The sequence below is a fragment of the Lutra lutra genome, chromosome 7 (assembly GCF_902655055.1).
Source record: "Lutra lutra chromosome 7, mLutLut1.2, whole genome shotgun sequence".
Lineage (NCBI taxonomy): Eukaryota > Metazoa > Chordata > Mammalia > Carnivora > Mustelidae > Lutra > Lutra lutra.
Genome location: NC_062284.1, coordinates 18,786,336 through 18,808,267, shown reverse-complemented (window position 1 = coordinate 18,808,267; position 21,932 = coordinate 18,786,336). Strand labels below are relative to the sequence as shown.

Sequence of the window (21,932 nt, the reverse complement as noted above, 5' to 3'; positions counted from 1 at the left end):
ATGGCATCCTTGATTCTGGTGTGTCAGATGTTCCGGCCATCTTCCTGTCCCAGACCTGGAGTCAGCCACCCCTCCAATAAGCCCTGGTTCCCTATGATACTTAGAGTACTAAGTACTAGGGTGCTTAGACCCACCATCTGGGTCCCGGAGGTCATCATTGCTAGGTGGTCATTACTGGTAGGCCTTATCAATGGGCAGGGCTAGGAAACATGAGTTTATTTTTCTTAAAGATAAAATCTATCATGAATCCAAAAATTTAAATTCAGAAGTACTGTTTTTTTTTTTTAAATTTAATCTATCTTTCATACTTTGCATGCTGAATATCACAATGTGTAATGCCCGGTGATTTAATTACTGAAAAAATATATATTTGCATATATAAATATTAGTAAAAATAAATAAATATACACATGCACCAATATACATATTTCTTTAGGGCATGGTTTCTTAGACCATGTCTTATGTCAGAGTGCTCAGTCCCCACGGCATTCATCGTGGCCCAAACATCACCTGGACAGATCTTGGGAAAATGGCAAAGTTCTTCCATTTATCTCCTCGTGTCTCAAGCTCCACTTTATCTAAGCATTATTGCCTATGTTTGCTATGAGGCTTAGATTATTCAGGCCATGAAATGCTCTTGTGACTCTGAAGATGTCCCATGAGGGGGTGGAAACACCTCATACCCTGACCAGGACTGGAGGATCTCACACCAGATGGTGGGTTTCCAATACCTGGCATCTTGGTCCTGTGACCTCCTATTCGTTTCCCAGTGATCTTATTCTCAGTTTACCCCAGCCACCCTCTCCCAAAGTTGCATGTTGCATCCGTCTTTGCTAATATTTGCACCCCTCCCACCCACTCAGTGTCAAGGATCTATTTTCTGACCTCTACCCCTGAGCTTTCCAGAACATTCCACCCACTACCATAACATCACAGAGTTTTTGGTTTTGTTTACACTCTGCTAAGATCTAGGACTCTCTGGTACTTTCCATGATTCCTTATCCATTTTATGGCCCCATCGTTTTATGACCCATCTCTATCATGACCCTTTTGAAAATACCTGCACTGCCCATGTCCTTCTCTCCCTCCTGCCAAAAACCCAACTCTGCTTAAAACCAACTGTTACCCAGCTTGCAATCTGGGGGCAGCAAAGCATGCTGGGGGCACAGAACCCTGTGCATGAGCCTTATTTCCAACACATGACCTCCATCCCCCAGAGGGCCTCAGGGCTGCCCTGTCACCACCCTGGTCTCATGTGCCCATGCTCATGTCACATGTTGTGGTCTTCTCGAATATTCAAAACCTATCCCGATGCTTCGTCCTTCCTGTCACCTCACTGAGAAAAAGATGCGACTAGAAGGGAAGGCCCACAAATTGCTTATGCAAGGGCATAAGATTTAGGCAGAGGAAAGGGAACCCTTGTGCACTGTTGGTGGGGGTATGAACTGGAAAAACAGTATGGAGGTTCCTCAAAATATTAAAAATAGAATAGCATAAGATCCAATAACTCCACTTCTGGGTATTTACCTGAAGAAAATGAAAACACTAATTTGTTCTTTTTTTTTTTTTTAAGATTTTATTTATTTATTTGACAGACAGAGATCACAAGCAGGCAGAGAGGCAGGCAGAGAGGGAGGGGGAAGCAGGCTCCCCACTGAGCAGAGAGCCCGATGGGGGGCTCGATCCCAGGACCCTGAGATCATGACCTGAGCTGAAGGCAGCGGCTTAACCCACTGAGCCACCCAGGCGCCCCGAAAACACTAATTTGAAAAGATATGTGCTTTGCAGGGTGTCTGGGTGGCTCAGTTAAGTGGCTGCCTGTGGCTCAGGTCATGATCCCAGGGTTCTGGGATCGAGCCCCGCATTGGGTTCTCTGCTTAGTGGGAAGTCTGCTTCTCCCTCTCCCTTTTCCTCTGCCACCCCCATGGCCCTGTTTGTGCTTGTGCACTCCCTCAAATAAATTTAAAACAACAAAAAAGAAAAGATATGTGCATCTCTGTTCACTGCAACATTTTTTACAGTAGCCAAATATGGAAGCAACCTAAGTGTCCATCCACAGACGCATGGATAAAGATGTGGCACACACACACACACACACACACACACACACACACACACACACGGAATATTACTCAGCCATTAAAAAGAATGACATCTTGACCTTTGCAACAACACGGCTGGACCTGGAGGCATTATGCTAAGTGAAATAAGTCAGAGAAAGACAAACACCATATGATTTCAATTACATGTGGAATCTAAAAAACAAAAGAAAAAATAAAACAGAAACAGACTCCTAAACGCAGAGAACAAACTGTTGGTTGCCAGAGGGGAGGGGGATGAGGGTGGGTGAAATAGGGGATGGGAATGAAGAAGGAAAAAATAAGTACAAGAGCAAAGGCCTCTGTTGACCCCACGCACCCCTTCTCTTTGCCCCTCTCAACCGCAAACGCCTACATGCCTTTCTATTTGTCGGGACTCAGTTTTCTCTCTGGAGTGAACTCTGCCAGGCTTTCAACCCACTGTCCACTAGACTCCTCTCAGCATGGTCATCCCTGACTGCTCCCCAATTCCACAGTCCCCCCCTCCGATACTAGCAGGGTGCGGCCAGCCTCGGGACATTACCTGTACTCCTCTTTCCCATCCCAGAACACCACCATGTACTCCTGGCCTTGGGAGGAGAAGAAGGACGTCTGCTTCCCACAGGGTAGCTGGTACATGAACGTGGCAAAAGTTGGGTCCTTCATCTGGCTCACCACCGACAGGGCCAGCGGTCGCTGAGGGAGAGAGGCCACCGGAACCGTGAGCAAGGGTCTCTTGTGGCCAGATGGACGCCTACCCTGCCCATGAAACCGATGGTCTTGAACAAGGGAGGAACGACTAGAAACTGCTCAGAAGAAGAAGCCAAGACAACTCCAGATGCCAGTGTCTGGTGGCCTGGGTCCTCACTCTCCATGGGAACTTGAACTTAGGCAGTCCCATCAGCTTAAACTTGATATTCCAACCCCCATGCCCACAGACATGCTATCTTGTGGAGAATTTTCCTCAGACCTTATTTTACTCCCAATACATTAAATCCATACTGTCTAATTTGATAAATGCATTTTATTTAACCTTGAAACCCCTGGCCTCTTACCCCAAACAGCTAAGCTTTAAAATATTATGACTCCTGCAGAGAAGGGTTGCCCCATTTGTTCTAGACCCTTAGCAAAGGATGGGCAAGTAGACATACATGTGGGCTCTGGACATCCAGAGCCTCCACTACCACAGGGGCACGAGCGGCCAGGCCCCCAGACCCCAGGCCATCGGGTACCTTCTCGGGCTTCGTGTCCCAGCACTCCATCATGAGTGCCTGGAGCCGATGGAACTGGACTTCCTCTGGCTGCCCCAGGACAGGGCGGATGCCCTTGGACAGCTTCTTGGCAATCTGAAGCTGGTGGTGGCCCAGTGCTGGCCGTTGTCCCGACAGCAACTCGTAGAGCACCATTCCATAGGAGAACATGTCTACCTGGGCAAAGAGGCAAGCCAAGTCAGGTCCCCAGCCCGGGCCCAGCAGTTTTCATAAGCTAGCCCTGAGACGGAGGGAGCAGAAGACCAATCGGACCAGGGATCCTGCCCAAAGGGACACAGTCATCGATCCATCCATCAATGCATCCCTCACTCCCCACCTGTCCAAACCTCCAACCAACCATTTGACCATCATTCTGTCCCTTTAGCCATCTTCCAATCCTTCCCTCCTTCCTTCCTTTTCTTCTTTTCATCCATTATCCAACCATCCATCCATCCATCCATCCATCCATCCATCCATCCATCCATCCACTTGACGGCTTATCCTTCTGTGTATTTATCTATCTATATTCCTGTCTACCCATTCATCCATCTGGTGGTCTGTTCTGCTGTCCACATACCTATCCATCCTCCCATACTTCCTTCCATCCAACCATCCACCCATCCACTCATCCATCCATCCAATAAATACACACGGGGACCATGCTAGCCATCAGGTTAAGGGCTCCAAGGATGCTACACTCCTCATCCTTGAGAATCAAGAAAAGGCAAGAGAACACGGACCCTCAGCTAAATGTGCTTGGCACCAGAAGGGCAGTGTATGCAAATCATAAAGGGGGAATATCTCCTAAATCACGAAATGTTGACTCCTCTAAGTTTAATGTCCTCAAAGGGCCCCAAAAGGAGAAGTTAGTTTAGGCCTCCATGAGGGCCGAGAGGTAGATAACATTTTAGCAGGAGGATGGCTGAGGTGGACCTGAGAGTTTTCGATGTGAAGGTTCCTGTTATAATCTTAGTTTCAAGGTGCCTGGTCTGTGTCACCTGCCACTTAAGAAGCTCTTATTTTTATCACTGTGATTTGCCTTTTCTATTTTGGTTAATAGCCACAGGTGATGAGTTAACCCACACATGCTAAGGTCATTCCTTTTTTTAGAGGGATGGAGGATGGGCAGAGGGAGAGGAAGAAAGAGATCCCAAGCTCAGTGGGGCTCAATCTCATGACCCTGAGATCGTGACCTGAGCCGAAACCAAGAGTTGGACAGTTAATTGACTTAGCCCCGCAGGTGCCCCACTAAGGTCATTCTTTTCTCCTTTTTTTTATCTGAAGGTGGCCACTTATAAAATATCATGGGGATGTAACATACAGCATGGGGACTACAGGCCTGTTTAGGTCATTCCTGAAGCAATCAGGCAATGACTCATCTGTAAATCACCAAATAATGAAAAACTGTAGACCAGGGGAGTTTCAGTGCTAGGGGACTGATGAACCAGGGCTGGTACTAGCTAGAACATGGGTCTAAGTTGTCTCTGTGCCTGCCGCTACCAAGTGGCTTTCAGGGAAGAAAGTAAACCTTCAGCTAACATCTTGGCTGAGGCGGGCCAGGCAGCAGCTCGGGGAGGCCATGCTTGTCCTGTTAGAATTCACTCTCTTCTCCTGGCTTTGGCGATGCTGCCTCAGCACTGACCTTGGGAAACACCTTGGGGACAGCACCTATGGGCCAGGAGCCTTTGCCGTCCTTCTTCTGCTCCATATGAGCCCCCACGAGGCTGGTCCACTGTCCCCACTGTATATGTCTAAATGGCAGAGCGGGGAGCCAAATCCAGACCCGTTTCTGTCCTGGACTCACCTTGACTATGTCTCTGAGTCAAGGTTAGAGACTTCAGAGGTGAGAGACTTCACTGTTCCTAAAACTAAGGAGAAGTTAACCTTGACTTTCCTAGTGGGCACAGACCCCTGTGCATTTCTGGTCCAAGCCAGAGCCCCCTGGTGAAGCACGGGAGAGGGAGAGGACTGTGCCTGGGGAAACAGAGCTCAGAGGCTGCATGAGGTCTGCCTGGCTGGCCTCCCAGAGGCCGGGGGGCCGGCAGTGGGCCGGGGTGTGGGTACCTTCTCGTCATACACGATGCGAGGCCTGATCTCTGGGGCCTGGTAGCCGGGGGTGCCCTCCACGCCGAGGGCACCCTCGTGAAATGACTGTCGTGAGATCCCGTAGTCTGACAGCTTGATGTTGATGTGGTCCTTGACGTCCAGAGACCAGACCAGAATGTTGTCCGACTTCAGGTCACAGAAGATGATATTTTTCTTGTGCAGGTAGGCTAGGCCGGATGCGATCTGGTAGGCTATTTTCTGGGTGAGCATGTGTCCCAGGGGCATAAAGGAAGAATCTTTGCAAAGAAAAAAAAAATACCAAACTACCATTATGACAACAGTCTTTCCTCACCTTCTCTCTCCCCAGATACTTTGTATCCTATGGACACTTCTCATTCTCCATGCTGGAGGCCCACGGAGACAGAGAGGGACCTTCTGAAATAAAACGGTATTTAGGAGAGAGATGCTCATTTCTACAGCGCCATACATGCTACTTCATGCCTGGAATTGTTGGTGTTTTTAATGAAAAGGGCAAGGATTCAAAATTCCTAGAGTTTATCGCAGGCCAAGCTCGTGCTACGGTCAAGGGGTAGACTGCGGGAGTAAGAGTTTCATTTAAAAAAAGTTCTCCTGGGCGCCTGGGTGGCTCAGTGGGTTAAGCCGCTGCCTTCGGCTCAGGTCATGATCCCAGGTCCTGGGTTCGAGCCCCACATCGGGCTTTCTGCTCAGCAGGGAGCCTGCTTCCTCCTCTCTCTGCCTGCCTCTCTGCTTACTTGTGATTTCTCTCTGTCAAATAAATAAATAAAATCTTTAAAAAAAAAAAAAAGTTCTCCTCCACTGAGGGAGACATGATTTGAGTTTAACTGTGTTTCTTCTGCCTGAGTCATGAGACCACAACCTCTCTCCTTCTGTCCGCTCTTTGGAATTTAGTTCCCTATTCATGTCCTGAGGAAAATTATTGTAAAAATTCATTAAAAAATAATAAAAAAAAATTGACCTCAGTTTTTTGTTTGTTTGTTTTTTGTTGGTTTTGAGCGATGATGGATATGCGTTGTGCGTTCTGGAGAAAGGAGAGCTTTACGTGGCTGGTGGGCGTGTGGGCACCAGGCTGCTGCTCAGGCTGCCCTGGGCTGCCTTGTTTGAGACCCTCAACTGCCCCCCTCCTTAGTGGGACTATTATCACCCTCCTTTTACAGGCCAGCACACGAGGCACTTACAGGATTACAGCAGAGAACCAGGACTTGGAAGGTGGTTCCTTCCAACTCTAAACCATAAGCTTCTGTAGCCTCACCACCACCACCACCACTCAGGGTATAGACCCGGGGAAGTGCCTTTCTTGACCCACAGGGAGTTGGTGCTCTGCCCCTGACAGCCAGGCCAGGCAGGAGGAGGGAACCCCCGGGGATCCAGCTTCTCTGGGGTCTGGGCTGCCAGCCTCCCACGGGGGTGGGGGGTGGTGTTTGGGCTGTTATCTGGCCGGGCCCCAGGCAATGCCCCGGGAATGTTCCGGAGCACGACTGGTACCTTTGGCGTTCTCCGACAGCACGGTGTTGAGGCTGCCAAGCGGGGCGAGCTCCAGGGCGAAGCAGAGCGGGTGGATGCTGATGCCGATGAGCGACACGATGCAGGGGTGCTGCAGGGCGTGCAGCATGCTGGCCTCCTGCCGGAACTCCGAGAAGTTCTTCATGGCGTCGGTGGCCCGCAGGTGCCGCAGCATGGTGTCTGCGAGGGAGGGCGCGGCCGTCAGGGCTGTCCGGGGAGCCCCTCTAGGGACACTCAGGGGGGTCCTGCCACACTCAGAGCTGCCCCGCGGGGACCGGGGACCGGAGGGGCTGAGGGGGCAGCACTCACATTTTAAGGCACTGACACATCAGGGGTGCGAAACTGTCCCCCAAAATTCAGCCCCAGACGGTGGTGTTCCTGAGGCATTCAGGCTGGTACGGGGCGCCTTCCTCCTCAGGTGCTAAACTCATCCCAACACAGTGGGAGGTTCCTGCCCCCGCTCCTGCGTGTGTCCCTGCCATCCTGTCACTCTCGGAGCCCTCACCCACCTCCCTGCTGGCCCCCGGAGGGTCACAGCAGCGGCTTATTCTGGTTCTGCTTCCCTGAATGTCACCCGGAGCCTGGCTCGAGCCCCAGGACGGGCAGGTAACCGGGCCCCGGCTGCTCGCCCACAGGGATGCTGAGGGCGGGCCCACCTGACTCCCCGCTGGTAGCCTGGACCTCCAAAGGCAAGAAAGAGCCAGCTTTCTCTCCTCAGCCAGAGAGAGACCCGGGGCCACCGTAGGCCTGTGACACGTCATCTCAGGCCAGAGGAGCAACATCTATCAGCAGGAGTGGCCAATTTCCAGCCTGTGCTGTAACCCCTGGAAGGTGGCTGCCCAAGGGGTCCCCTTCTTCCCCACAAAGGGCCTCTCCTGCCAAATGAGGGGTGGGCAAGATGCCACCCACTGGTCTGTGGCTGGCCCTGAGGTCACCAAGTGGGCTCAACCAGGCCTTGCTTGTCCTCCTGCGTCCCCATCTGTACCTCCCCTACGTTCAATCTCAAAATCAGGGATCCTGCTGGGCAGGTCTATTTCCTTCGTCTCCCTCTCTAGGACTCTCAGCTGTTCTGGGGATTTTGCCATTTTATAGGCATTTAGACTCAGTGAGTGAGGCCTCCTTCTCTCTCTCACATACACACAGGCACGCACATCCTCACTAGGATTTAAATGAGAACTGAACGATATACAGTAGTTATCCCTCCACACTCGACGCTTTATTGCTGCCTTCGTCGTCTGTGAGAACGCTGCAGAATTCTGAGGTTGAGCTCACGTCTGGCAACTCTGGGAAACTTTTACTGGCTCTCACACTTGTCAGCAGACTCTCTGGGATTTTTCTGTGCAGGAAGTCATTCTCTTCCTATGGTAACAATTGGTCTCTTCCTTTCTGATCTTTCTCTCTCTCTTTTTTTTATATTGCTCTGATTCTGATTTTTCTACCAAGCGTGTAAATGACCTGAATGATTGTAAGGATGAACACGCTGAGCCGGGGCAGGAGGGGGGGTGAGACACATGATATCCCGCTGGCTGGGAGTGAGGGGCTCACCCAGTACCCGTGCCAGCCGGGTGTAGAGTGGTGATGGGTTGCTCTAGGTAGAGGACATCTCTGAGCTGCACACAGAGTCTGGGCCTGGATGTGCCAAAGCAAGAGATGGTTTCCTCCTTCCTGTGGGTGGCGGAGAAGCCGTCCCACGCTGGCTTCCCCATCCATTCACCCGGACCTGGCCTCCCACCTTCCCTCCTTTAGTGGACATGGCTGAGAGGGGTCCTGCGGGATGAGGGTCCACCTGACGTCTGAGTGTGTACTCATCACGTGCCAGGCTTGTGCTGGCTGCGGAGCCGATGGAAACTGCAAGGATGGCTCATGCTCTTGGGGTCTTGCCTCTAGACGAGAAAATAATCTCCCAATTTCCAAGCGTGGCTCAGCCCAACCTTTAAGCCTGTCCCACATCCTGCCAGGAACAAGGCAGGTCGGCTGCCCAGGGACCTCCGCCGGCCTCGTCCACCCTCCTCCTCCAGTCTTCCCAAGGTGGTCGCAAGTTTGGACCAAGGGAGCACGGGTCTCGAAAGAAACGACACGGGGCCCTGTTTACCCGCTGGGGCATTGGCCAAGTTCTTGAATTTCTTGATCTGGAACCGTTTCACCGCCACAGGCTGGCCTTGGTACCGGGCCCGGTAGATGACAGTGCCGCTCCCGCCCTGGCCCAGGACACTGCTGTCGTCCTCGCTGTGCTCCAGCTTGCTGTTCTCCAGGAAGAGTCTGCCGGAAGCACAGCACACGGGTCAGACCGCATCTCCCCAGCTGGTCCCTTACCGCCCTCCAGAGGGGCCTACTGAGGCGGGGGCAGCCCTGGGATAGGTGGATGCGAGGACAGCCTTGGTCATTTCTCCCACAGCAGGGAGTCATAGTTCAAAGCCACCCATGGGGTCAGAGCCAGGATAAGCCATGGCCGCGGGCAGGTTACGTAGCCTCAGCAAGCGTAGTTCTCCTGCATAAAGTGGGCTTGTAATGGAAACTGCCTCGTAGCGTGTTGGTGGCACAGGTGGATAGCACAGGGGATGTCTTGCAGAGTGGCCCACATGGAAAGAATCTCATACAGTAGACGCCCCAGCCCAGATTCAGTGTGGGCAAAAAACCCAACAAGGTTCAGCAAATAAATGAAAATCCTAACATTTGGGGCTGCCCCATTGGGCGCCCCCCGAAAACCTGGTCCATGCTTCTATATGACTCTGGATATGGTCTCCGAGAAAAGATAATCCTCACGTTAGGAATAAAGGGAGCTCGTTTTGCAGAATTATCATTTCGACCAGCGAGGTAACTGGGGCACCTGGAAAGGGTTATGGGGTGACATCATCCAATGTAGGAAGCAATTTCTTAATTCGATACACTGACCCATATCCTGCACTATCTCAGACTGCTGCACATGGATTCTCCGGGATAGGGGCAATTTGGAAAAATGAGAATATAAATATTCTTACCCCCACCACCCAAAAGTTTACTTTTCTTTAAAGAAGCCAGGTATAGCCATCTTTTGACTAAGGCAACAACGGGACTTCATAATTGCAAAATAGTGGGTCACCGCCAATGTCAAATTATCTCCAGGGAGACCTAGTCATAGCTTCCGGTTTCCACGACTACAGAACAGCCACTCTCTGACCCAGCACTTGGATTTTGTGACCCTTTCCTGTTGGGTGGGACCAAAAAGCCTTCTCTATTTCTCCAGCCTTCTCTCTGAAGTAATTATCTGAGGTTATAGGCTGACTTAACTGCAGGAACAGAGAGGTAGGGGACCCAAACGCCCAGCCTCGGGACAGCCGGTAGGAGTCTGCATTTGCCAACAAAGGAAAGCGAGGCTGTAGGTCTGGGAGCGCCCCCTTCTCGAAGGCCAAGGAGAATTTTCCTTCTATTCCTAAAGCTGGCAGGAGAGTAGGGATCAGGGGAGCAGCGCTGTGGCCCTACCTGGCCGGGAAGTCGGTCATGAACAGCTCGGGGACCAGCTCCTGGAGAGGCACGGGCAGGTCGGGGTGTCTGGGGCAGGAGATGAAGTCCTGCTCAATGGCCGTGAGCACGCAGTCTTCCATGTCAAAGTACTGCACGCCCTCCGCCTTCTCACTCGGGTCCGTGTGCTGGGCCCAGGAGGTCTCGCACACCGGGCAGGGGACATACTGTTCCATGAGCGGGGTCCCATCACTCTCTGTGGCTGTCAGGGCTAAGTGCAGACAGAGCAGGAGACAGTTTACATGAAGGCGGCCACAGGTGGGTCCCCAAGCAGTGTCCAGGTTGGGTGGGCTTTTCATAGGAGGGGATCTGGGTGCCCCTGCCTGGACCTAGGGAGTGGCTGAACCATGACTGTGTCCTTGGGTTCTTTCTTGGAGAGCGAGATCCTGAAAGCTCAGCATCGGGAAAGGTCAGGGATGCACTGGACAAGACAGTGGGTGGTCTAGACCCTCAGCAGGCTGGCTAGGGAGGGGCTGAGAGGTTGGGGATCCCTCCTGCACAGCTGGGCCCCGACAGGATGCCGCGGGCTGTGTCTGAGCTATGCCATGCTCCGGCAACTGAACCACAACCAATAAGGAGCCATTCTTAAAATTAGAAACATAAGGCTTGCAATTACTATGATCCCTCCTAGAAGGGCAATGCAGGGGAGAAATGAGTACAAATTATAACAGACAGAACCCCGTCATTTTACCTGGGGTCCCTGGGGCAGGAGACACACAGCTTTTCCGCACGCCTCTGAAAGGAGGTGCAAAGAAGTAGCCTCCAAGGCGTCTCAGGGAGAACTGATGGCCTGCCTTGCGCAGGGTAGGAGGGGGGACTTCTAGAACTTTCTGGGAGCATCTTATATCTGCAGGCCTGGTTGTAACACATCCTGCCTGCTGGCTCGTGGTGCTGTCTCCTGAGCAGCCCTGTCACAGGTGATAATGGAATGCCCCTCCCCCACCCCAGCTGTTAAATCTCCCCCGGGGACCAGCTGTGGGAGGGGGGGGGGTCACTGGTTGGCGGGGCATCCCCAAAGCCCAGTGAGGCTCATATGGGTCTAGAGGCTTCCTTGGATGACCAAGGACACCCAAACTGTCACAAGTCACACACCAAATGCCTTCTCTTGGGCCCCTTTCTTTCATTTTTTAAAAAGACTTACTTATATATTTTAGAGAGTGAGAGAGAAGGGGGGAAGGGGAGAGAGATCGCAGGCAGACTCCCCGCTGAGCACGGAGCCTGACATGGGGCTCGATCCCAGGACCCCGAGATCATGACCCCAGTCGAAATGAAGAGTCAGATGCTTAGCTGACTGAGCCACCCAGGTGTCCCTCGTGGGCCCCTTTCTAAGCTTTTTTCCTTATAGGTCAGCTTTTCCATCAGCCCTAGAAGGCCCCCAGGCCCCAGTGTCCAGACCATGCATCTGAAGCATGGCCTGCCATGCTCCTCTCCTGAGGCTGGCCTGGGACGCAGCGATGGCTGCAGGAGACACACCAGCTCAGAGAGGCGAGGGCACTGGCCAAGCAGGTCTTGGCATCCAAACCCATTCTCCACTCTCTTGCACACCAGCCTTCAGAGGCTGGGGGCTCGTGGGGAAGAGGCTGCCAGTTCTGCCCCACGCAGCCTCCGCCCGCAGGACATCCCGCGGGTTTGTCTCTACTCTGGTAGCAAAACAAACAGAGGGCCTCAGAAGCTTCACTTCAAACAGTATTTTCTTTGGGTGGATTGTCAATGAAGAAGTGGATCAAAGGACCATGTGGTGGTTGGTCACCTCTGAGATTTGGGGGTGGGAGCTGGCAGGAAAGGAAAATGACAGGTGTGGCTCCCTTGCCGTCCCACCCCATCCATTGGGTCCCCCCAGATTTCAGCACCGTCCTCTCTGTGTAAACAGGACTTGTGTGAAGCATCCATTGAGGGTCTCCTTGGACCAGGCAGGGCATCCAGGCCTGTCTGTCTTCCCAAACACTGTGGGCAGCCAGGAAGCCAAGGCCTGCACACGCCCTGTGGGGTCTGGGCCCACATCTTCCCCATAGTGCCCAAACCCATGTCACAGCCAAGCTCCGCCAGGGATCAGGATTCTGCCAAAGGGCCATTAGGACCTCTCTGGTTTCCATGGGCTGAATTCCAGTGAGACTTCTGCTCCCCGCAGAATGAGCCCCACCCTGATTTGTAAAGAAATATTAACTGAACAAAGACTTGGTTCCAGAATGTTCTCTTACCGGGAAACCACTGATCGATCAGGGAGTTGACATGGTCTGTGATAAACGCCATGGCAGAGAAGTCCCTCACTTCTGACTGGCAAATGATTTTTATTCCTCCACTTTTCTTCTTTTTCCAGTTCACATCTGATGATTCCACGCTGCAACCCAAAAGGGAGAGCCCACTGTGATCTCGCCGTGGAGGGCCCTGGGATGATCTCCTTGCCTCTAGGCTGAGACCCGAACTCCAGGGAACACCTCACCCCTACCCTGACCCCAGGAACCTGTGCCCAGGCAGGACAGTCAGGGGGACCCCTGTGTTTGTGTACTTGTGTGTGTGACCCTGCCTTGTCCGCCCACCACTTCCCAGTCCAGTGACGCAGACATCACGGGGACTTTGCAGGAAGGTATGTTCAGGCAGGGATCCACCCCTACGGGTGACCTTGGGGAAGGTTCTCACCTTCTCTAAACTACAAGACACTCATTTGCCAGGTGGCAGCTGTGAGCTTTAAGTAGGAACATCCATTTTTTTAAAAAGTTTTTAAAGATTTTATTTATTTATTTGACAGAGACAGAGACAGGGAGAGAGGGAACACCAGCAGGGGGAGTGGGAAAGGGAGAAGCAGGCTTTCCGCTGAGCAGGGAGCCCAACGCACATGGGGCTTGATCCCAGGACCCTGGGATCATGACCTGGGCTGAAGTCAGATGCCCAACGACTAAGCCATCCAGGCGCCCCTGGGAACATCTATACGAAAGCACCAGCCACCGAGAAAGGTTCAAGTCAGGCTCTCAAGAGAAGATCCTTTCTCCCTCCCTTCTCATGGAGCTGAACAGTATTTTGAAAAACTCAGTGTAAATACAAAACCATCTTGTGTGTTTATTAAAGCTGATTAAAAGTCATTTATCAAACCTCTCGAGCTGGCTTTGTCTTTGTGTCTCTCAAAAACGGAAAGAAACCAGGAAAAGGGAGCTAAGTTATGTATCTTGTTATGTCACGTGAGGGATCAATGGCGTCCTTTGGGCTATCATCGCTTAGGACCAGGGGACAGGGCCAGATGGCAGCAAGGCTCCTGAAGGTGTCCCCTAAGTGACCACGGGGTTGCCGGCATCTCTTACCCCAGAGCTCAGTAGCTACCCACTTCCCTCAAGTCCTGGGCTGTGGTCACTATACCTCCCTTCACCTTTCCTGTCCTGCCAGGGGAGAGGAAGAGGGGTGAGGAGATGGGGGAGCTTGGGACAGCTGCTGGGGAGGGTCTCCTCTTTCTAGCAGGCTGCCATGATAAGCTGCTCTTGGAAGAACTTTGGACACCAAGCAGATGGTCCCCTGGAGGAGGCTGCCTCGGGGGCTGCTCCCACGGCACCATGGTGACCCAGTCAGGCACGTTTCCGACCATTCCTACCTGAGGTAGCCCCCATCAAAAGTGACCAGGAGCCCTTCCTGCCAATAGATGGTCTGATTTCTTTTCACTCTGAATGTGCTGCAGCGATTTCTCTGGCTTCCTGTAAAACTATAAATGGTGACTTTCCTGTGTCTGCTTTTAGTATTCTTCCTGTTTTCGAAGAGCTGAAAGACAGAGAGAAAAGACCCTGCTTACGGATTCCAGCCTCCTCGCCAGTGCCGGACAGAGCTCTGAAGAGGCCGGCCTGGTCCCATCGTGATAAATGACGCCCGTCCTCCCCAACTCCCTCCTACCACACCGCACATCCCGTTGCCAAATTAAACAGTGCACGATCTGGAGGGGTCCTCACAACACTCTGGGAGCACAGTTTTCCCAAAGGACTGATAATAGGCTCTTCTTTTTCAAACCTTTTCCCTCCCTGATTTGACAAGCAAAAATTCATGTTAGAAAAATGTAGAAAATACAGGAAAACATACAAAAAACAAAAACAAAAACCCCAAAACAACTTAACACTAAGCAGAAAGATTTTGGTGTCTTTTATTCCAAGATTTTTTTTTTTTCTGTCTACGTATATGTTTGGGAAATGGCCGAAGCCATATTTTCTAATTTTGTATTTCTAATTTTCTAAATTTCTCATTTCGGATGCTTTCAAAAACTTCATTTCCCCTAGGCCACTAAAAAACTCACATAACAGTCATTTTTCTAAAGCCCAGTGTTTTGTGAAATATAGTGACTTCCGGATCATTCGTTTCTTGGAATGTCTGGATTGTTCCCATCGTCTGCTCCCTCAAGCAAGCCAGGCCAATGATCCAGGAAAAGTCACAAAGCGTTCTCTGATTCCAAGTGATTTCCTTCGCTCACGTTTTTAGCGGTAGGATTACTGCGCCCAAGGGTCTGAACGGTTTTTAGGCTCTGGATATGGACCGAGGAGCCGCTGTGGGAAGAATTCGACAGTATATACACAGGCCACGGCATGGGAATGTGTCCTGCTTCTGGGGCTGCCCACTATGGCTTCAGTCTGGGGCTTGAGACGTGCAAAGTGGTCAACATTTCATCTGTTGCTTGAATTTGTATGCCTCTGACTACTTTTGAGACTGAACTCCTCCTCATCTGAATTTTAATGGGACTTCTCCTCTCATTGGGAGGGAGGGCTGCCGCCTGGAAGGGCGCCCGCCCCCACGCCCAGCTGGGCCCCCCACCCTCCCTCAAGGAGCCCACTTGGGAGCTCAGGCCTCCCACGATGACAGCAACGCTGTATTCTGTGACCTCCCACTTAGAACGCGGCAGGAGGACAGTTCAAAGGGAGGGCAGAGTGACCGAATCAGAACTGTAGACCAGCCAGCTCCTGTACCCACTTTTCCCATTATCACTGGGCCCCCCAAGCCTTGCAAGCAAGCCCTTCCCCCACCCCCCACAACATGGGCCATAGCAGTTACGATTTTCAGGCTCTTGTATTGATTTTTTAACATTTCAGTAAAATGTTCAGAAGATCAAAGAACATCTTTAGTCAGCCATGGGGTTGTTAATTCCATAAGGGCCTTTTTCATTAGAATGTGGCAAAAATAAAACTCATAGTGAATTTAGCATCAGTTATTCAACAATTATTCATAGTGAATTTAGCATCAAATATTCCAAGTTTTTGCCAGGGGTGCTCATACTGGGTCAGAATCCTCTGGAAGGCTTGTGAAAATCAGAGCACTGGGCTCCGTCCTGGAGTTTCTGACGTAGTGGGTACATGTGTGGGGGGCATGGATTTGCATTTCCTTTTTTTAGAGAAATCTTAAATATTTATTTGTTTCCTTACCATTGTATTTTATTATTTTTTAATTTAATTATATCTTTTCAGTGTTCCAAGATTCATTGTTTATGCACTATACCCAGGGCTCTAGGCAATACGTGCCTTCCTTAATACCCATCATTTCTAACAAGTTCCCAGGTGAGGTTCTGGAATCCCACTTTGAGAAACGCCATTCTAGACAAATACTACTTCCGTGTTACTGTTTTGCATGAAATTAAGGGTGGCGGAAAGCCAGCACTCCTTTTGACCCCCTACCGGGTGAATCCACGGAAAGGAACTGCTTGGGTCAGGTCTTCATTGCTTCCAGCCCAAGTTAAAGATCCACACCAGTCATTCTCGGACTTGACGGTGAAATCACCTGGCAAGTTCTAAAAACTCCCAATGCCTAGGTGGCGCCCCGAGAGAGTCTGATTTAGGCAGCCTGCCCTCTGTCCGTGTCTGTCAGAAACTCCCCAGGTGAGCTCAGGCCACTGCCTGAGCGGCAAAGCCACGGTTCTCTAAGTGTGGTCTCCAAACCCGGGGCATCGCGGGGGACCATGGTTATATACGCAAAAGGCCGGTTCCCAGTCCTCACTCACTGCATTGGAGCCTCGGAGGGGGCCCGGACATTTCTGTTCTAACAAGGGGATTTCTGATGTGGACTGGTTTACAACCACAGCTCCTAAAATGTGGACTTTGAGCCAGCTAGGGGCTGGTTTCTTATTCACAGAAGGGCGCAAAGGGGTCTGTCTGCCAGCCACAGAAGAGAAGGCAGCTGTGCTCATGTTGGCCTCCTGGGCTTAAGGCAGCAGCTTTGCTACAGAAAAAGGGGTTTCAGTCAACCCCTTCCAGCAAAGGGCCTCTCCTTCCTGGGAGAGCTCAGCTCTGGGTGCCCTGCGTGCATTCCCAGGAGAGCTCAGCTCTGGGTGCCCTGCGTGCATTCCCCTTCCCTCCACCCCACCCCCCCCGGGGTAGAAATGGCCGCTACCTGCAGGTCCATCTCCGCCAGGCTGATCAACATCCGTGCTATAAACCTTTGCCAGAAGCCGACGGGAACAAAACTCATCTTAAACACTCTCTGAATGGTGTTGGCCTTGGGGTGCCGCATGCCGTGAGTGTCCAGGCCGGGTTTGGATGGAAGGAGGTGTGGCAGAAGGTAGCTGGAACACATCAATGGGGACAGGTGAACGGTGTGGCCTGGCCTGGGACCCCTGCCCCAGTGCCTTCCCCCTTGCAGAGCCTCTGGAATTCTACTTTTATTTTTTAGTTTGTTTTAAAGATTTTATTTATGTATTTGACAGAGAGAGAAAGTGGGATCACAAGTAGGCAGAGCAGTAGGCAGAGGCAGAGGGAGAAGCAGACTCCCTGCTCAGCAGGGAGCCCGTCTCAGGGCTTGATCCCAGAACCCTGGGATCATGACCTGAGCCAAAGGCAGATGCTTAGCCAACTGAGCCACCCAAGTGCCCCTGGAATTCTACTTTTAGACAGACAGGGTAGTTTCTGTGTTTGAGAATAAATGGTCCAAGAGGAAATGAAGAAGGGGACAGCAAAGGTACCTCTTGAAAGACCTCTAGGACAGCGACTAGAATATGTTAAGGTAAGACATGAGAAAGTCTGTGGTCATAAACACATCAGACATAGTAAGTCTCAGTCTGTTCACTGCAAAGGGGGCTGTGACTGGGGAATTGCTTAAAATTAACTTTGGATGGCGAAGGAAACACAAATACAGCCGCACAGTTCCAAGGGCCATGGAGACATTGGGGTCAGAGTCATGTTTCTGGCCTTCGAAGCTATTTATTGTTCTTGGACGGCTGAGATAACACCATCGCCTTAAAAGTTAGAATGAGGCTGTTTGTGCACGGAGGGATGTTTTATGAGAGCCCTCTTGCTCAGCATAAAAGTGCTGAGTCACCGAGTCAGCTGACAACAGCCGAAACTGGGGAGGCCCCTCCAAGAGCGTGCCTGAAACCCAGAATCTTCTGTGTGCAGGGAGCTGCGGGAGCAGGCATGGGGTGGCCTTTTGTGGGTTCTTTTCTGAACAAAGACTGTGCCTTCAGTTCCCCTGAAGCTTTTAAATATATCAGTTTAGCTCCAATAAAGTGTCTTTAGAATGTTCTGGATTCTATTCTGAAAATATCATAGAAGCGTCCATCCCAGCTCTGTGCCTTCAACCCTGCAACCCCATGCAGACTCTCCTTTCCTGACATGGGAAGAGAAAGGACACCTGCCCCACAGGGTTGGTGGTGGTGGGGGCCCGACAGGGCAAGCCAGTGAGGTTTCAGGTCCTTTTCAGCCACTTCGGGTCTGGGGGTAAGAGGACCTTCTCATTCACCCCAGCTAGAGTGTCTCTCCCTCCACCCCCAGGCCTTTACCCAAGTCTGACTTAGTCCTTCACGTTCTGAAAAGTCCTTGTACATCTGCTCCCCGTCCCTCCCCAATCCAGAGGTCCTCATCAGTGCCTTGCCATGATTTATGCCACTTCCTCCGCCCACACCACACTCAGCGTGGAGCTCACACCGGCCACGTCCTGCAGCTTCCCTCTCTCCCGGGTAGTGCCGAGTGAGGGGAGGGAGTGGGCTCTGGGCCCAGGGGCACCGGCACAGCCCACACTGAGCAGCTGCTCCATGTGGCCAAAGGCAGAGACCGCTCCGAAGCCAGCATGGGAGAGGAGAGATGCCAGCCGACGGGCCACGGCTGCTCTGCTCCAGACCACCGACACCGGCTCACCTGCTGGAAAGTGATCGTTTGTGGCGAAAGGATGAACTGGGGGATGAGCAGACGGTCAGCAAGATGGGGATGGAAGAGGCAAATTCTTCCTGTGTCTGCTGAACAAAACCTTGGTCGGTGCGGGGTGTGGGGGGGAACGACCGTGTCTCTACGGAGGAGCGAGCTCACGCTACACCACCGTGACTGCCAGGAGCTCCGTGGGACAGGAGCTCTCAGAGACGCTGGGCAGCACTGTTAACCAAATACACGTTCATGTGCAAGGAGAGGGAACTTGCCTAGGGCACAAGGGAACCATTACACCTGTGCTAAAATGGAAAATACCCGGACATTTGTGACTTTCTAGGGAACCAGATGCCATTGGCTTTGAGTACTTAATATAGAGGGAGGGTAACAATAATAATGCTTATGACACCTGATGTCTTTGGAGGTTGTTGTTTTTTTTTTTTAAGATTTATTTATTTTAGAGAGAGAGTGAGAGAGCGAGAGAGAGCACGCATGTGTGCACATGCACTAGCAGGGGAAGGGGGAGAAGGAGAGAGAGATTTCAAGCAGACCCTGTGCTGAGCAAGGAGCCCGACTTGGGGCTTGATCTCGAGACCCGGAGATTGTGACCCGAGCTGCAACCAGGAGTCGGACACTTAAACAACTGAACTGCCCAGGCGGCCCATCTTTGGAGCTTTTAAGGGTAAGAGACACTTCTCATATTCTACATGTATTATCTGATTTAATCCTCACAATAATTATAATACCAGTTGACGATAGTCTTATTCCTGTTGTACAGATGAGACAAGAAAGGCAGCTGGGATTCGTATGCAAGCATTCTGGCCCTGTGGTCTCACCCACCGGACTATAAGCCTTCCAGAAGACTCGGCCATAACCTGGGTAATTTTATGGTTCAACCGGTCATACGTGTGTGCAGAACCGACTTGCTTTTATTGAGTCCTGGTAACCCCTCATTCCTCTTACCTGTTGGTAAAATAACTGGAAAATTCTCTGATTTCGGCAATACTGTAAACTTAGAGGCTGCCTCATTTTGCATGGACCAAAGTCAAAGACATCCCTTGTTCAAGATATGAGGGATCATGCAGACTTTCAATCCCTCCTTGGGGTTTCTCCTTTTAGATCCCCTCATGGCTCCCAGGGGGCTGGAGGAACAAGAGGCCCTCTCCCACAGTTACAAGGTTGAGTGGAAATCTGCGGGGTGCCTCGGGCACGGTGGCCCAGCTCTGGCTCCTAGAGGCCCAGTCTATGCAGGTGGAGTCTCTGGGCTGGCCACACAGGGTCCAGGCCAGCTTCCCAAGAGTCTCAAGTGGGCATGACCCCAGAGCTCTAGGACTAGCTCTAGCTCTAGGGAGGCAGGTGGTGGCACAGTCTATAGTACGTGCGTGGAAAAGGTCTGCGGGTTTGGGGTCCTGGTTACTGCCTTGTGGGCAACATCAATATCAGACCCAGGAAGCAGCTGAAACTGAAATTGGGACACGGAGGCCCTGTGTGCCCAGCCAGCTCAAAGGCAGCATCACTGGATGGGACCCACACGTACCACCCCCACCCCGGGCCCTGCCCCCCTGCATTTGGAAACCAGGCTGTATAATTAGTGTCTCCTTGTCACTTATCCCATTTGCATTCACCAAATAACCAAACAATCCACTCTCTAAAATATGAGCCCCCGCACCCTGCAAGATATTTTTAATGCCATTCATGCATGTTTTCTTGCATTTTTTTTTTTCAGTGAATGTGTTTCTTTGAAGCCCCTGAAAAGAGACCCCCCCACAGGGCCCAAAAAGGAGAGGCCAGCCCAGGCGGGCAGGTCATCCGTCCCCACGGCCTGTGCCTGGAGCTCTTGGTCAAGCCCCCAGTGACCCCAAACCCCACTCCTTCCCTGGGGACGCAGCATGAGTGGCCCGGCCGCGGCCTCACCTGTCGTTGGCCACAGGCAGGGCGATCTCAAACTTGGCCAGGAACTGGAAATACTGTTCTTCTGTCTGCTGTGTGAAGCCGGTCCCCACCAGCAGCATCCTGAGGTCTTCTGCCCGGATCACCCCGTTCTTGGCCACCGACCGGGAGCCCTTGATGTTGAAAATCCTCTGCAGACATTCAGACAGCCAGATGGGGTCAAGGAAGTAGAGGTTCCTCAGGCCATGGCTGGTGTCCGGGAAGTGGAGCAGGGTGCCAGTTTCTATGAGGAAGCTGATGGCTACCCAGGGAAGGGGAGCAGCGTCAGAAAGAGGGTGACAGGGACTCTAGGGTGACCTAGTCCCTAGGGGGCCGGGTCACTGGTTATTCTTGGGAAGCAAGCAATGCCCCTAGCACACGTGGCCCTGCAGATGGCTCTGATGCCCTGTCCCGTGTGCCCTAGTGGCACCCTGGAACTCTTGCCAACCTGCTGATCTGACGGCCGGCTGGGGAGCTCCGGCCCGCCCACCTCCAGCATTCGCAGATCCCATCTTTGCAAACGTCCCTACTCTTTAAACCACGGACCCCCCTTCGTGTCACAACCACGCCAAGTGCTCTGACAGTCACTTGCAGACAGGTGCCAAGCAGTGAAACATGGGACTGCCCCTTCCCAGGGCTCCCCCTGCCCCCACCCCCCCGCCGCCCTCTGGGGCACCGCTCACCGGACTGCAGGTCCTCGTAGTCCTTGATGTCCTTGTCGGGCATCTGCTCTACCAGCTGCTCCAGCTGCCTGTCCGTCAGGTACTGCACGTCGTCGCCCAGGCTGCGGCGCTGCTGCTCGGCCAGCATGGCCTCCCGGAGGCTCAGGTAGCTCCTGGGGATCTGGGTGACAGGCGGGCTGGCTGGGCCTCCACAGCTCCCGAGCCGCGCCCCGCCTACCCGGCCCCGCCTGCTGCCCCCCGCTCCCCGGAGGTCTGAGTGGGTGACCTTCTCCTCTCACCCGCTCACCCCTGCACCCCCTCAACCTTGCACCCTTGCACACCCCTCCCCCAAAACTGCTTGCACGGGGACCAGCGTGACTGAGCACGCAGCATAGGTGCTGGGATTCCCGACAGAAAGGGAGCGCCCCACCCCGGGTTGCAGCCGGAGGCCTGAGCACGCACCAGCCTCCCCGCCAGTCTCTGACAGCCGATGGTGCTGCCCACGTCCTTCATGTTGCACGTGACATGGAAGATCAGCTGCCGCAGCCCCTCGTGGCCTTCCAGACTCTTACAGGAGAGCTCGCTGCGAGTGCAAAACAGAATGTGATCCCTCGCCACACGGCTCCTCTCCGGACAAGCTGGGCAGCATCTCTGTGTCCCCGGGTTTTGTCCCTCACGCTGGCATGTTAAAAGGACCCGGGAAATGTGAGCGCAGAGACACGCATTAAGGGCTCACTTGGTGCAACGCTCTGTGCGGAGAGCGACGCACCGTGTCCTGAGTGCACCCATTTTACAGAGGAGGAATGTGAGGCCCGAAGGTGCAAGGTGACCCCCAAGGACACA

General features: G+C 52.5%; 1 protein-coding gene across 2 annotated transcripts in view; it reads right to left on the bottom strand.

Annotated features, from left to right (window-relative positions):
- The window catches only part of LRRK1 (leucine rich repeat kinase 1), a 120,993-nt gene that overhangs the window by 9,886 nt on the left and 89,175 nt on the right, over positions 1–21,932 (bottom strand). For both annotated transcript variants that reach the window (XM_047736287.1, XM_047736288.1), the window contains exons 18-29: positions 21,552–21,672; positions 21,111–21,270; positions 20,413–20,689; positions 16,757–16,928; positions 13,992–14,155; positions 12,613–12,752; positions 10,376–10,625; positions 9,009–9,175; positions 6,899–7,096; positions 5,393–5,670; positions 3,311–3,505; positions 2,623–2,774 (exon numbers count right to left, since the gene is read on the bottom strand). In XM_047736287.1, coding sequence (XP_047592243.1) covers positions 2,623–2,774; positions 3,311–3,505; positions 5,393–5,670; positions 6,899–7,096; positions 9,009–9,175; positions 10,376–10,625; positions 12,613–12,752; positions 13,992–14,155; positions 16,757–16,928; positions 20,413–20,689; positions 21,111–21,270; positions 21,552–21,672 — 2,274 coding nt within the window. The remainder of the gene's footprint in view (positions 1–2,622; positions 2,775–3,310; positions 3,506–5,392; positions 5,671–6,898; positions 7,097–9,008; positions 9,176–10,375; positions 10,626–12,612; positions 12,753–13,991; positions 14,156–16,756; positions 16,929–20,412; positions 20,690–21,110; positions 21,271–21,551; positions 21,673–21,932) is intronic.